Source organism: Mollisia scopiformis, assembly GCF_001500285.1.
Source record: "Mollisia scopiformis unplaced genomic scaffold LY89scaffold_35, whole genome shotgun sequence".
Taxonomy (NCBI): Eukaryota; Fungi; Ascomycota; class Leotiomycetes; order Helotiales; family Mollisiaceae; genus Mollisia; species Mollisia scopiformis.
Window position 1 is genome coordinate 440147 of NW_017263615.1, and position 11855 is coordinate 452001.

General features: G+C 46.0%; 5 protein-coding genes across 5 annotated transcripts; 3 read left to right on the forward strand and 2 right to left on the reverse strand.

The window, feature by feature from the left end:
• Positions 1–78: 78 nt before the first annotated feature.
• LY89DRAFT_725576 (cytochrome P450 alkane hydroxylase-like protein) lies at positions 79–1759 on the forward strand (the record flags this gene model as incomplete). The annotated part of the gene is made up of 3 exons (XM_018218985.1): positions 79–126; positions 184–645; positions 698–1759. The coding sequence occupies 3 exons, from the start codon at positions 79–81 to the stop codon at positions 1670–1672; spliced, it is 1485 nt and encodes a 494-aa protein (XP_018062202.1). The 3' UTR covers positions 1673–1759.
• LY89DRAFT_691534 (uncharacterized protein) lies at positions 1756–3921 on the reverse strand. Its single transcript, XM_018216348.1, has 7 exons — positions 3670–3921; positions 3558–3614; positions 3462–3502; positions 3016–3410; positions 2284–2945; positions 2125–2235; positions 1756–2060 (listed from the first exon to the last, which is right to left on the reverse strand). The coding sequence occupies exons 1-7, from the start codon at positions 3775–3777 to the stop codon at positions 1869–1871; spliced, it is 1566 nt and encodes a 521-aa protein (XP_018062203.1). The 5' UTR covers positions 3778–3921; the 3' UTR covers positions 1756–1868.
• A 173-nt stretch (positions 3922–4094) lies between these two features.
• Positions 4095–4860, forward strand: LY89DRAFT_691535 (uncharacterized protein). Its single transcript, XM_018216349.1, has 3 exons — positions 4095–4343; positions 4412–4459; positions 4518–4860. The coding sequence occupies exons 1-3, from the start codon at positions 4248–4250 to the stop codon at positions 4581–4583; spliced, it is 210 nt and encodes a 69-aa protein (XP_018062204.1). The 5' UTR covers positions 4095–4247; the 3' UTR covers positions 4584–4860.
• Positions 4861–4878: 18 nt separating this feature from the next.
• Positions 4879–6928, reverse strand: LY89DRAFT_725578 (kinase-like protein; the record flags this gene model as incomplete). The annotated part of the gene is made up of 3 exons (XM_018218986.1): positions 4879–5226; positions 5276–6031; positions 6107–6928. 3 exons carry the CDS (start codon positions 6926–6928, stop codon positions 4879–4881), a joined length of 1926 nt encoding a protein of 641 aa, XP_018062205.1.
• Positions 6929–8569: 1641 nt separating this feature from the next.
• Positions 8570–11803, forward strand: LY89DRAFT_725579 (kinase-like protein). The gene is made up of 4 exons (XM_018218987.1): positions 8570–8620; positions 8646–9799; positions 9866–10609; positions 10667–11803. Exons 2-4 carry the CDS (start codon positions 8714–8716, stop codon positions 11663–11665), a joined length of 2829 nt encoding a protein of 942 aa, XP_018062206.1. The 5' UTR covers positions 8570–8620; positions 8646–8713; the 3' UTR covers positions 11666–11803.
• Positions 11804–11855: the final 52 nt, after the last annotated feature.

Sequence of the window (11855 nt, forward strand, 5' to 3'; positions counted from 1 at the left end):
TAAGTTCCTCGGAACTGCCAAACTCACTGTTTCTGGCAAGTTCACAACTTATAAGATCATTTGAAGAAGATAACCACTATGGCTTACTATCTCCAAATTGCTGCGACTTTGATAGCCATTTACATTGTATCTGTGGCCCTTAAGCAATAGTCACTCCGTCGTCGCGCTGACAGGGCGGCCCAGCAACACGGCTGCAAACCTGCTAAGAGATATCCTAACTGGGATCCTTTCCTTGGACTTGATGCTTTCGTTCTCTTCGGGATCAAGGCAATTCAAGGCAAGAGCTCTATTGAATATCGGAAGCTCCAGCTGAAGTATGGGCCGACCTTTACGATGAAACGCCTCACTAAGGCATCTTTTATCCAGACATCGAGTTCAAAGAACATCCAAGCCGTTAATACGACTAAGTTCGACGATTGGAGCGTTGGGCCTTCGCGCCAAGACATTGCCATACCTTTCATGGAAAACGGTATTTTCACCGACGATGGAGAATCCTGGAAACGTGCTCGTGCGCTGGTAAGACCGACCTTTACTCGAGCTGAGGTTGCAGATCTTGAACACTTCGAAAAGCACCTCGGGCGATTTCTGGAATTGATTCCTAAAGATGGGAGTATGTTTGACTTGCAAGACCTGTCGAGGAGGTTGGTAAGCGCATATCAAAACACACATTTCCTTTGTCTTTCTAACAAACAATTAGTTTCTTGACACTTCTTCAGAATTTATCTTTGGACAATCAATACAGTCTCTTCTCCCGCAAACACCTGCCGAGACTTTTGAGTTCATGAAAGCATTCGACTACTCCTTACTTGGTCTTGGACTACGACTTGTGTCGGGACCCTTTCTACCCCTGTTCTTCTTCGATCCAACATGGAAGAGAGCCTATACGAAAGTCCACAGATTTATGGATAAGAACATAAAGATCGCTCTTGAGCGGCGGCGGAAGATAGTGGAAACGGGAGAAGACACGGAAGCTCAAGGGGTCAGAAAACCATACATTCTTCTCAACCAGATGGTCCTCGACACCCAGGACGTTTTCAGCTTGCGAGCACAAATCATCAACATTTTCTTTCCCGCTCGAGATACGGCAGCATACGCTTTCAGCAATGCCATGTTTGAATTAGCCCGTCACCCAAAAGTCTGGGACGAGCTCCGCGCCGAAGTCTCACAAATCGGCGACTCAAAACTCACATTCGAGCTTATCAAGAATTTGAAAGTTGCGAAAGCAATTGTGAATGAGACTCTACGGTTGCATATTCCAGCAACTCGCCTTTCGCGTACAGCACTGAGAGACACAATTTTACCGGTCGGCGGTGGCCCAGACCAGCTGTCACCACTTTTTGTACCAAAAGGTACATATATCGAGATGGATATCAATGCTTTACATAGAGATCCAAAGATCTGGGGAGGTGATGCCTTGGAATTCAATCCGTTACGCTGGGCTAAGGGGCGAACATTATGGGAGGCGAGATGGGAATATCTCCCTTTTGGTGGAGGTATTCGGATGTGTCCAGCACAGCCAATGGCCCTCGCGCAGGTAACTTACTTACTTGTTAGGATGGCGCAGGAGTTCAAGGCAGTGGAAAACAGAGACCATGTATCTGAGTACGTGGAAGAGATCAAGATGACCGTTTCAAGCAGAAATGGCGTCAAGATCTCTCTCGTGCCTGCCTAAGAAGCCTTCGATCTGGACTCACCACCATTGATTGCATGCTTCTGATGTTGGTATCTTCAGCGCACGAGTAAGAGGTAGCGCTGCTGGGAAATCTCCCGTATTGAATAAATTAGAGTTATCAAATAATTAAAATACATCTCAACAATACAATTTTTGGACACGCAATAGGTCCCAGCTCATCGGATTCTGTCAGTATTCAACAGCAACGCCTTATGGATTTAGAAGACTGGGCCCATCTCTGCCGGCGTCCAAGAAAGCACCACCATATGAGTAGAGTTGCGACAGTGAAGACACCGGTCACTAGAAAGTATATCCACAAATAGCTTGAAACGACAATCGAACCATCACCAGAAGCATTCCAATTGAAAAAAGTCATGGAGAACAGGGTCTGAAGAAGTTAGCGATCTATTTGTGATGTAATATGAATATTAAGGAGCCGGATCATTCCTTACAGCGAAGAAGGTACCAGGTAGGAAGACCATGGTCACGAGCGCGATCGATCTCATTTGACTTGAATCTTGTCCTGCAGCGGTTGCAATATCGACATTGATATCGGCTTGAGACTGTAGAGTATTGAGCGTATAGTCCCAAATGAGAGATCCGGAACTTACCCATTGGGTAGCGATAGTCATCCCATCTACCCTCATAGTGCAATCTTCGATCTTGTCCTCGAACTCCTCAATGAGTCCTCGGAGACGATCTTTGATCATTATACTAGTCCGTCTTAAAGAAGTATCTTCCACTTGCGTTTGCAGTTGCTTAATTTCGTCTTCCCCAGACTTTTCACCAAAAGGCTCAATATCAGAACCGAAATCTGTTTCAGAAAGTTCGTCCACATGAGCGATCATTTTGCTGAGCTGCGTCTTCCAGATCTGTAGACGGTGACGAAGAAAGGTTGTATTCAGCCAAACAGTCCTTCTTACATATCTAGTACCACCAGGATGATAGTCTTCAGCATCTTCTATTGACATTTTTTCAGCGTTGGTGCCACCGCCGGTTCCACTATCGAGCTCAAAGATAGCCCCTTCGATTTCGTCTATTGTTTTTTCGACGATGTCTACCATTCTTGTCCGCTCTAGTTCAGCGAATATTCCTGATAATAAAAGTGGATGAAATGCGTGTTCTTCGTTACTGGCAATTCTGTTCAAGACTTGTCTTTCAACAGCAGCTGTACATCCGAACAAGATGCCAAATACTAGCCTCCTGCGGGGAAAGTAAGTAACTGTCAATGCGAGGTCGTTCTTCCAAGTGTTTGCTGATCTGCAATTATAGACTTAGGTAAAAAAAAGTCAGCATTGTGGTAACGCGTAAAATAACAGGCAATGAATCGATTTTGTATATACCATACGCCGGCTGGCTACGACCTTCTGAGTCAACTGGGCCCATCTTGACTTGAGCCCGTGAGAAAATAGGGACATCTGCTCGGCTTATCACCCGAGATATCGAGGAATGTACGAAGAACTTCTTGCAAATCTTCCGAAATGTCTCTTTTTCAAAAGGTAGTTGCCGGACGTCGTGAGATCCTCCTTGAACATTTCGAGCGCCGATGGACAATCTTCTACCGACCGTTGCTGGGCCAGTAGTGATCCTCTCGCTGCTCTTGGGCCAGCTATACGAGCGGTTCTTCTCACTAAAGCTACTCTTGAACTCGCTATTAGCTCGAGACGAGCCAAAGCTCGCTGCTCCATCCAAAATCTCTTGAATCGAGCCCTTAGTCTCGCCCCCTTTCCGTGCGAAACTGAGATGGTATTAGTATGGCCCTTAAGACTATTATATGATGTATTCGTACATAAGAACAAGGCCAGAAGAATCTTGTATCGAGGGTGAACTCTGAGGCGTGAATAGTAAGCCTTTGTACTCAGACGATAACGGTGCTCTCACATACTTGTTCAAGCCAGTCATCCCAGTCCTTTGCATTCTCATGCGACCATAGTAATAGCTTCTATTTCACGCTTAGTAAAGCCGAAAGGGAAAGCTAGGCAAGGGAATAAAGTTACAGGATCCGCTGATAGCCGCCTGACAACAGTCGTTTCTTGCGGCACATACTGAAACACTCTGGACAGATCGCTGTCACTCAGTCCTGCATTTGGAGAGGGCCAGTCCATTGTTTCCGGATTACAAGAATAATAGCAGCGGTTTGGTTTTTGTTGAAACAGGAGTTCGAAGACATGGAGATAACTTGCAAATTCAATCAGGTGCTTGAGAGGCTGAGCCAGCCGCCCAATGTGGCTGAGCTTAGGTTTGTGCTTGGTACCACTGCGCAATGAAATTTTCAAACTCGCCCGAAGGGCGGGTGATTACATGTGCCTTGAATGCCGCCTCGCATATACTCACATTTCATTGGTGCTCGTGTCTCACTGGCGTGCGTTGTCTCCGATGACAACAATTTCTCTCCAAGAGAAATTTGCCTCGTGTTGCCACGCTCCACAATATGCTCCTCGATCTTATTAGTTGCCATCCGTTCAGTCATGGATAGGTGTGCATTGAGCAAAATAGAGGCAGACCATCGAAACGTTTCGTAAATAATTCTTCATCAATATCCTGAAAGCGCCACGCCGAGCCGAAACTAAAATTCATGGCTACCGAAATCTTTCCTGCTCGGTACACCGAGGAGCGAATTATCCTTAAAGAACTAAGGAAAATCTTTCCACAGGGAGACATCCGTATTATGGTATGCCAACATCGTCAACTTCCTTGCTGGAACAATGGCAGAGACCGAAAACTGACTGACAATTATAGTTTGAACGGGCCCGGTTCTTCTGTACCGTTCCAGCTCGATTAACGGCGGTATTAACATCAATTGTTGATTTCGCAGATTACCTTCTAAGTGCTGACTTCTGTGCAGGCACAGCGCGAAATCGTGAAAGACGCCATTTCTGCCGAACAACACTACTCTCGAGATGATGACTAAGAGATGTGAGCATCCCATAAGGCATCGATTGGTCGGTGGCTGGAAAGAGCGAGTCGCAGATGGAATACCTCATATGTCGAGGTCGATTCTTCACAATACCGAACATTCCAGTTGGGGGGTACGCAGAGGGCCATATATCAGGTTATTTGGACACAAAATTGCTATGCTATAGCCAAGAGAATGCTACTTTCAATTTCTTTTTCACTAGCCAATACGCAGACAGAATCTGTTCGAAAACATCATGGAGAAGTAACTAGAGATCAAACCAAGGAACAAGTTATTGTCGTGAAGTCTCTCAAGGTGACCGCGCTCGTAGATTAGCAGACCGAGTTTTGCCGCTGTATTTCTCCAAGCAGATATCCATACGATTATCGTCAATCAACTCCAATGCCATCCTGTTGAGAGCAGCCAGGACTGGAAGATGTGGCGTGTGTGTACTTTCCTGGGGGCATTTCGTTAAGCAGTATGCTCTATCTCTGCATCGTTCCTGGAGTGCTTTCATCTCTTGGAGAAGTTCCGGTGCTCTTATTCTTTTGATGCGGGGCTCATCGGACTCAACGATCAGCATGCGAGTTTGGATAATGTTCAAGATATCATGTAAGTACTGAGTACAGTCTGGATGTCCGTGAAGATACTTTATATGCTGTAAAAAACGTTAGAACAAGTATTAGTGAAGGGAAAGTTAGACTTACTTGCTCGACTTGGTGTTTGATCTTGAACGCATATTTGCTCGTTTCTCCGGACACAACCATGATATCAAAAAAGATATCGGTCCTATAGCTATTGATATATGGCGAACAGCGGTCGTTCCGGAATTCCTGTCTCCCTCCCCAGCCGTCCAGAGACCATACCACAAATTCCAAGAACAGACAACCAAGAGTCCAGATATCAAACGAGCGGGAGATATGACCATCTCGACCAGCCATATCGCACTCTGGTGGCCGATAGTTGGGTGTCCGTGGGATGTCAAAGCCAGGAACATTCGATCTGCTTTCTTCTCGGTGAACAGCAGATAACCCCAAGTCTGAGATTACCAGAACTTTCACGCCATTAGGCTTGAACAATAGCACATTCTCTGGCTTGATATCTCCATGTCTTCCGTATAGGTTCTTGCCATCATCGGTCCGCATGGTTGGACCGGGCTCGTGAATAAAGCGTACCGCCTCCACGATTGCACAGACCTGCGCAGAGATCCACTTGGTGTTTTCATGGGTCCTTCTTGGTTTCGCTTCTTCTTTCCAATAGGCTAACAAGTCTCCCTCGGCCCAAGGGAAAAGGAGATGATATTCTTCCCTGCCGAGTATCTTTTTGCAAGTGATAGCTGCTAGTAGGGTGACTATGTTTGGGTGACCACTGAATCTCTGCAGCATATCCGTCTCCCTTTCGAAGGTACTCTTGTTTGTTGTATAGAGACGTTTGAGAGCAAAATGGTTTTGATGGGCGGAGAGCTGAATCAGACGATTAGTGAGTAGCACGTCTTCAAACCCAGACATCATCCCTTAGATTGCTACGGAAAAACTTACAGATCTCAGTACCTCTTGAAAATTGTGCTGCCATGGGTGCATGAAGATCTTGTAGACCTCTCCATAGCCACCAGCTCCAAGTGTCATTGCTTGTAGCTGCATGGCGGTGGATGATATTGATCCGGCGTTCTGGGACAACGAAGACCGCTGGAGGAGGTCGGAGGTTCGATACCATGGTTCAATGTCGTTCTCTTCCAAGGTAACCCGAAATACCTTACCAACGATTGTTGACGTAGAAAGAAATGGAACTTTCATCCCTCTCTGGTACGACTCAAGTCCATCAAGTTCGACTTTTCTCCAACTGCCGAAATCATACTTGCTCTCATTCAAAGGGATACTATCATCATCAAAGTCCAAATCCAGGAAACTTTGAACAGAGTCTTCCTTCCCAACTAAGATTAGCAGAGCAAGCAAGCGACGAGAACCTTTCTCTTCCGGTCTACAACCCCATATTCGGTTAATCCAATGTCTTTTTGCATCCTCAACCGAAGTCCCTTTCGCTATCGCAAGTTTACTTCTATCCAGAAGAGCCTCCACAATAAGCTCAATAGTTGTCCTGTCCAAAAGGTGATCGAAAAGGGCTCGAGGCCAGAATTTCTTTGTCGTGTCACCGGGATGATGAACAGCATAGTCTCTGAGTCGTGTCTCAATCGCTTGGACAATATTCTTTTCATTTCTTGAGATAGGTTCAATATCAGGTAGCGATTCGTCGGTCCAAGGTGCGGGTGGCTGTGACTTAACATTCATGGAATGTGTCAAATCGGTTGGAACAGTTCTGAATACAGTTCCATCCTCAATTTGGATGCTTGGTATGTCTGCCATGGTCTATGGTTGAGTTTTCGAATTATATAGTTTATAGAGCAGGAGTTCAACATGCCAAAAAATAATTCAAAAGCCCTCCAGGACAAGGGCTATTCATACACCAGCACGCAGCCTTGTCGCGATAAGGCTTGTGCAACAGATTGGATGTCACCGCACCTATCTAAGCCCTTCCCGTCAACAGCTATAGTATGTTTCAGGCTCTAAGTTATGTCCAGAACAAGACACATTGTTTGTCAATGCACACGATTTGCCCGGAAGTGAGGCGAAGTCTTCCTCCATAGAAACATGGGTCTCAGGCATGCTGGCATTCATTTTTTTTACTTTGACGAACAGAAAAGAGAGACCTCCATATTCCCCATTACTTCTCATACACTTTATTGAAGAGATAGTTGCTGATTTGCCCACATACATCAAAGAAATGGCGCAAAGCGCAATTTGTTTATTCTGCCACCCGAATCGATAACCTTGTATCCCACCATCACTAATAAGCTTCACAGTGTCACCTTTTGCTCAGCCAGCTTCGTATATGAGGCTCTTCCTTGCATTCAAAAGGTCAGACAAACATATTTTGTGAACATGGGATAATCCAGACTTACCGGATCAAGAGCAACCATATTTCCTGCCAGTTTGATACAATAGAGGTTATGGCGCATCTTTCGGGGTCAGATGGTTTCTCTCTTGAAGCCCCAAGGAGCAGGATGAGTGTATACCTCTACTTCGTAATTTCCATTTCCGTATTTATATTCCAATAAGGAAGACAGATGAGACGGATTTTTGACTAGTTTGGAGTGAATGAAGTGTAGTCCATCTCCGTGTTTTAGCGAGCTAGCATGTTCGCTCATTTCGGACACAAGTCTCTGTCTGGATAAGGTTTGTTCTAAGGTCAAGAAAGTTGGTGCGAATATTTGCATCGAGTTTTGCTTGCGTTCTTGAAGAGATTCCACGAAGACGGAGACGGGGCGCTCTCGGCACTCTAAATATTTCTACTGTACAGCTTCTCGTGTTATTTGGGGCAAGCATTGGCAGAAATTCGGGCACGGGGGCATTGCAATCACCCCGTCTCAGCCAGCAGAGCCTCCACTACAGGGTTCTGATCAGTCAGACATGGCTGTGACAAAAGGTGTGGTGGCACGAGGAACGCCAGTGGTCACCGATAGTTCAGCTCACTTTTGTTTTTACAAGCGCTCGGCAAGAATCACCGGTTCAAGATACCAACTCCAAAATCCTGCATTATCAGCCCCCCAAACGCTCATGGAGTGCAAATAGTGATGACAGAAGCAATTATGAAGCCATCTCTTTGCTGAATTTAAGACTTTAGGTGTTCTCAATTTCCCAAGCCAAGCTTTCCAGAGACTTCCGAAATTGTTACTCAAGGCTAAAGCGTTGAAAACGGTAAAATACATATGCATTGCAACAAATGGGCGAGGCTTTGGCTGCGAGTGATTGACGCCACCATGCACCTTCACTGCAGCCGGGCACGAACTCGGCGCAGAAATGCCTTGCCGCTCGCCGCTAGCCCATGGTTGGACAATCCCTTGAATGAGGTTCTTTAGTGTCTAGGAGGGCATTTTCACACGGAGGTTGAATCAGCCGCATGGTCGGTCGTTTGATTTCATTATTCTGACAGCCTGACATATCCAAATTGTCATCCGGTGGCTTCATCGACCTGTATACAAGACTATTCGCTGTCTAAGATCTTCGTACGACTCAGTTAAATGGATCCACCAGATGACAACAACCATGAGCAAAGTGTCCGAGATACTGATCCACCAGCATTAATAATTAATGGATTGGAGGTACAATCCAGATTGCACAAGCTGCTCGTACGCTGACTTGATGCAGCCACCACTTTTGGGTTCAGGAGTAAGTCGCCGTATGTTACCTGCTCCAGCTGGATGGACTCTACCTTTTTCAGCTCGCGATCTATCGCCGAACCACAGAAGTCACCATAAGCGCTCTAAAGATCAGGATGACAGAACAGAGTCAAGTTATTCTCCCAACTCTCGGAAAAGATTTGAGGATGCCAAGAACCGGCCAGACAAGCTCACACCAGAATCGGCATACAATCAAGAATCACATGATGGTGAGGATGAGATCAGCATCTATACGACACTAGATCGTGGCTATACGGTTGCCCAGCAAATACATAGCAGCTCACCCAGTTCTGTGTATCCCACGACGGCAGAACTGTTCAAAGGTATCGGGGCTCATTCCAGCGCAGGCTTTTCACTGGACTCACTTCTTCGATCTTCTATTCAGCCATACGGTGGTAGTAAAGAATCTGGAACCAAGAAATGGTTGCCTTTTGACAAATTATTTGAGCTTGTCAATGAGAGTTTTGTTAATCAGGAGTTGTTGCAGGCCTTCAACAACGAACTGTCAGCAAATGAGCTTGGAGCCTATGTGAAGGAGATTTGCGGTCCTATCATATACAAGGATGATAGAGATAACAACTTGAAGTCATCTTCAAGAAGCATCTTTGCTATTCTGACCCTCATGGGCGAGCTTCGAAGCGTGCCACATTTCGTTGATCCTGAATCTAGGCTCAGCGACAAAGACTTGCCCCTGGATTCGCGGAAAAATCCAGGAACCAATACATACGAATTCTTCAGCGTTATGCTTCCTGGGTCTGTCTGGCCAGGCCCGAAAGACTGGAAGGGCAAAGAGTATGATTCCTTCATGGATTACCAATCTTATATGCTTTCGCCTTTCTTCAAACTAAGGCAAAAAAACATTGTACCATTTTACGACTTGTATCGTAATACTGTTCTGCCCTTCATAGAAGATGGAGAAAAGAATCGTCGTCGAGAAGGTCATCATGGAAACGTATGGCGCGTCAAAATCCATCCTGCTCATCATGATTTCAATATGGTATTTAGTCCTGACCTATTTCTTGAACCCTGCTCGATCACCAGAGGGCTAACTTTTGATTATTAGGATAACCACGGCAAAAATCCATACTTCGCTGTAAAATCACTCAATTCTGAGAACGATGAAGGAAATGGCTTCAAAGGTGAAGTAAATGCTTGGGCGAAGTCTGTGGGAACCACTGGCCACCGTCACCTCGTTCAGCTTCTTGCCACTTGGCGTCAAAGAGGTCGATGGCACTTGCTGTTTCCCTGGGCCGTGGGGAATCTTCGAGACTACTGGATTACCAACAAGCCCCCCAACACAGATCCGGAATGTGTTCAGTGGATTGCCAAACAATGCCTTGGTGTTGCAGAAGGTCTGAGGAAGATCCACCGGACCGGGTCCGAAGATCCAAATAGCGACCATCACGATTGGGGCATCCATGGTGACATCAAACCGGAGAATATTCTCTTGTTCGATGATTCGGAAGATACCCTTGGGATCTTAGCTATTTGCGACTTTGGCTTTACAAGGTTCCACAGCAGGGAAACGAGATCGAATGCAAAGCCAGAGGGCTGCACTGGCACATATCGTGCTCCGGAATACGATATGAAACGTGGAATATCGAGACTCTATGATATGTGGACCCTCGGATGTCTTTACCTGGAGTTCATCACATGGTATTTGACTGGATATGAAGGTGTGGATAGGTTTTCTGTGGAGAGAAAGCGAGCGGACAGTGAGGTAATCCCCGCTGATAAATTTTTTGAGTGTATCAATCTCCATGAGGAAGGTATGCGTGGCGTTATTATCAAGCCATGCGTTCTTGATGTAAGTTGAAAAAGATAATGCTAGCTATATACGAACGATTCCTGACCAATTCATCAGTGGATTCGCTATCTTCGCACCCTCGAACACTGTAGCAACTTACTCCACGACTTTCTCGATGTAATAGAAAAGGATCTTCTAGTCATCGACACTCATTTCCGTCAAACATGTGGTATGACTGTACAGAAATTAAGGGAAATTCGCGACAAATGCATGGCGGAAGGAAAGTCGTACTGCTTCACTGGAAATCCAACGCCCATGACTGTGGCACTAGTCCGTGTCCAAAATGACCCAGTTCCTTTTCGTCTTCCAAAAGTGGAGAGATCTGACTTCCAGCCAAATGCTATGCCTCCTCCATATTCAACATGGATGGCTGACAGTGGGTTGTCAGGAGAACCTGAGCAGAACCATGCTTATGATAATATCGGGAATGTCCTAGCAGACCAAATAGCAAGACGAGACGGTGCGCCCATGAAAATCAATCTCCAGAAACAGATTGAGGACGACAATGAGAATGTCGATAGATCTGAAGGTACGGAGGAAGAAATGGATGAAGAGTACAATGAAGAGATGGTTGGACTCCAAGGCGACTCCCATGAATACGAAGAATTAGACGAAGACGCGCCACTCCTATCAAGCCCCGGATCTTTTCTACAGATATCTCCCCAATCACAAGATTTCGATTATCTTACGGCATCTCCAGGGCCGCTCGACAGAGATGTCTTCATATCAGATCTGTATTTGCCGGCGGCTCCAACCCAATCAGCAGAGCGGACCACTCATGGGAGCACGGAAACACGGATAGAGCAAATTGGCGGGGGCCCTGAAACAGCTTCGACAGAGAGGTCGATACTTCTCCCACGCGGCGATGATGTTTTGGGTTCTTCACCGGCGCCAGTCACATCTGATGGGCGTTCTAATCGCCGTCATGAGCCCCGTTCTTGTTGGAATGGAACAGTGAAACTTTTGCGCTTTATAAGTAGCTGGCTTGGAAACTGGCTTGGATGTGTGAGATCTCGGACTAGATATCGGAATAGATCTCGGAATACAGAGCGCTGAGTTGCATTTGTAGTGTGCTGTATAATATCATGTAATAATAACATGTGAGGAAGGACTAGGAGGTTGCATGCCGCCGCATAGGTAGGATGTGGCATAGATGCATTCCAGCTTTCATGAATAATGCGGATATGAAGACCGAACATTCAAAGCATCACTACGCTTCTAAAAGTGACTCAAGAAATGGCTAAAC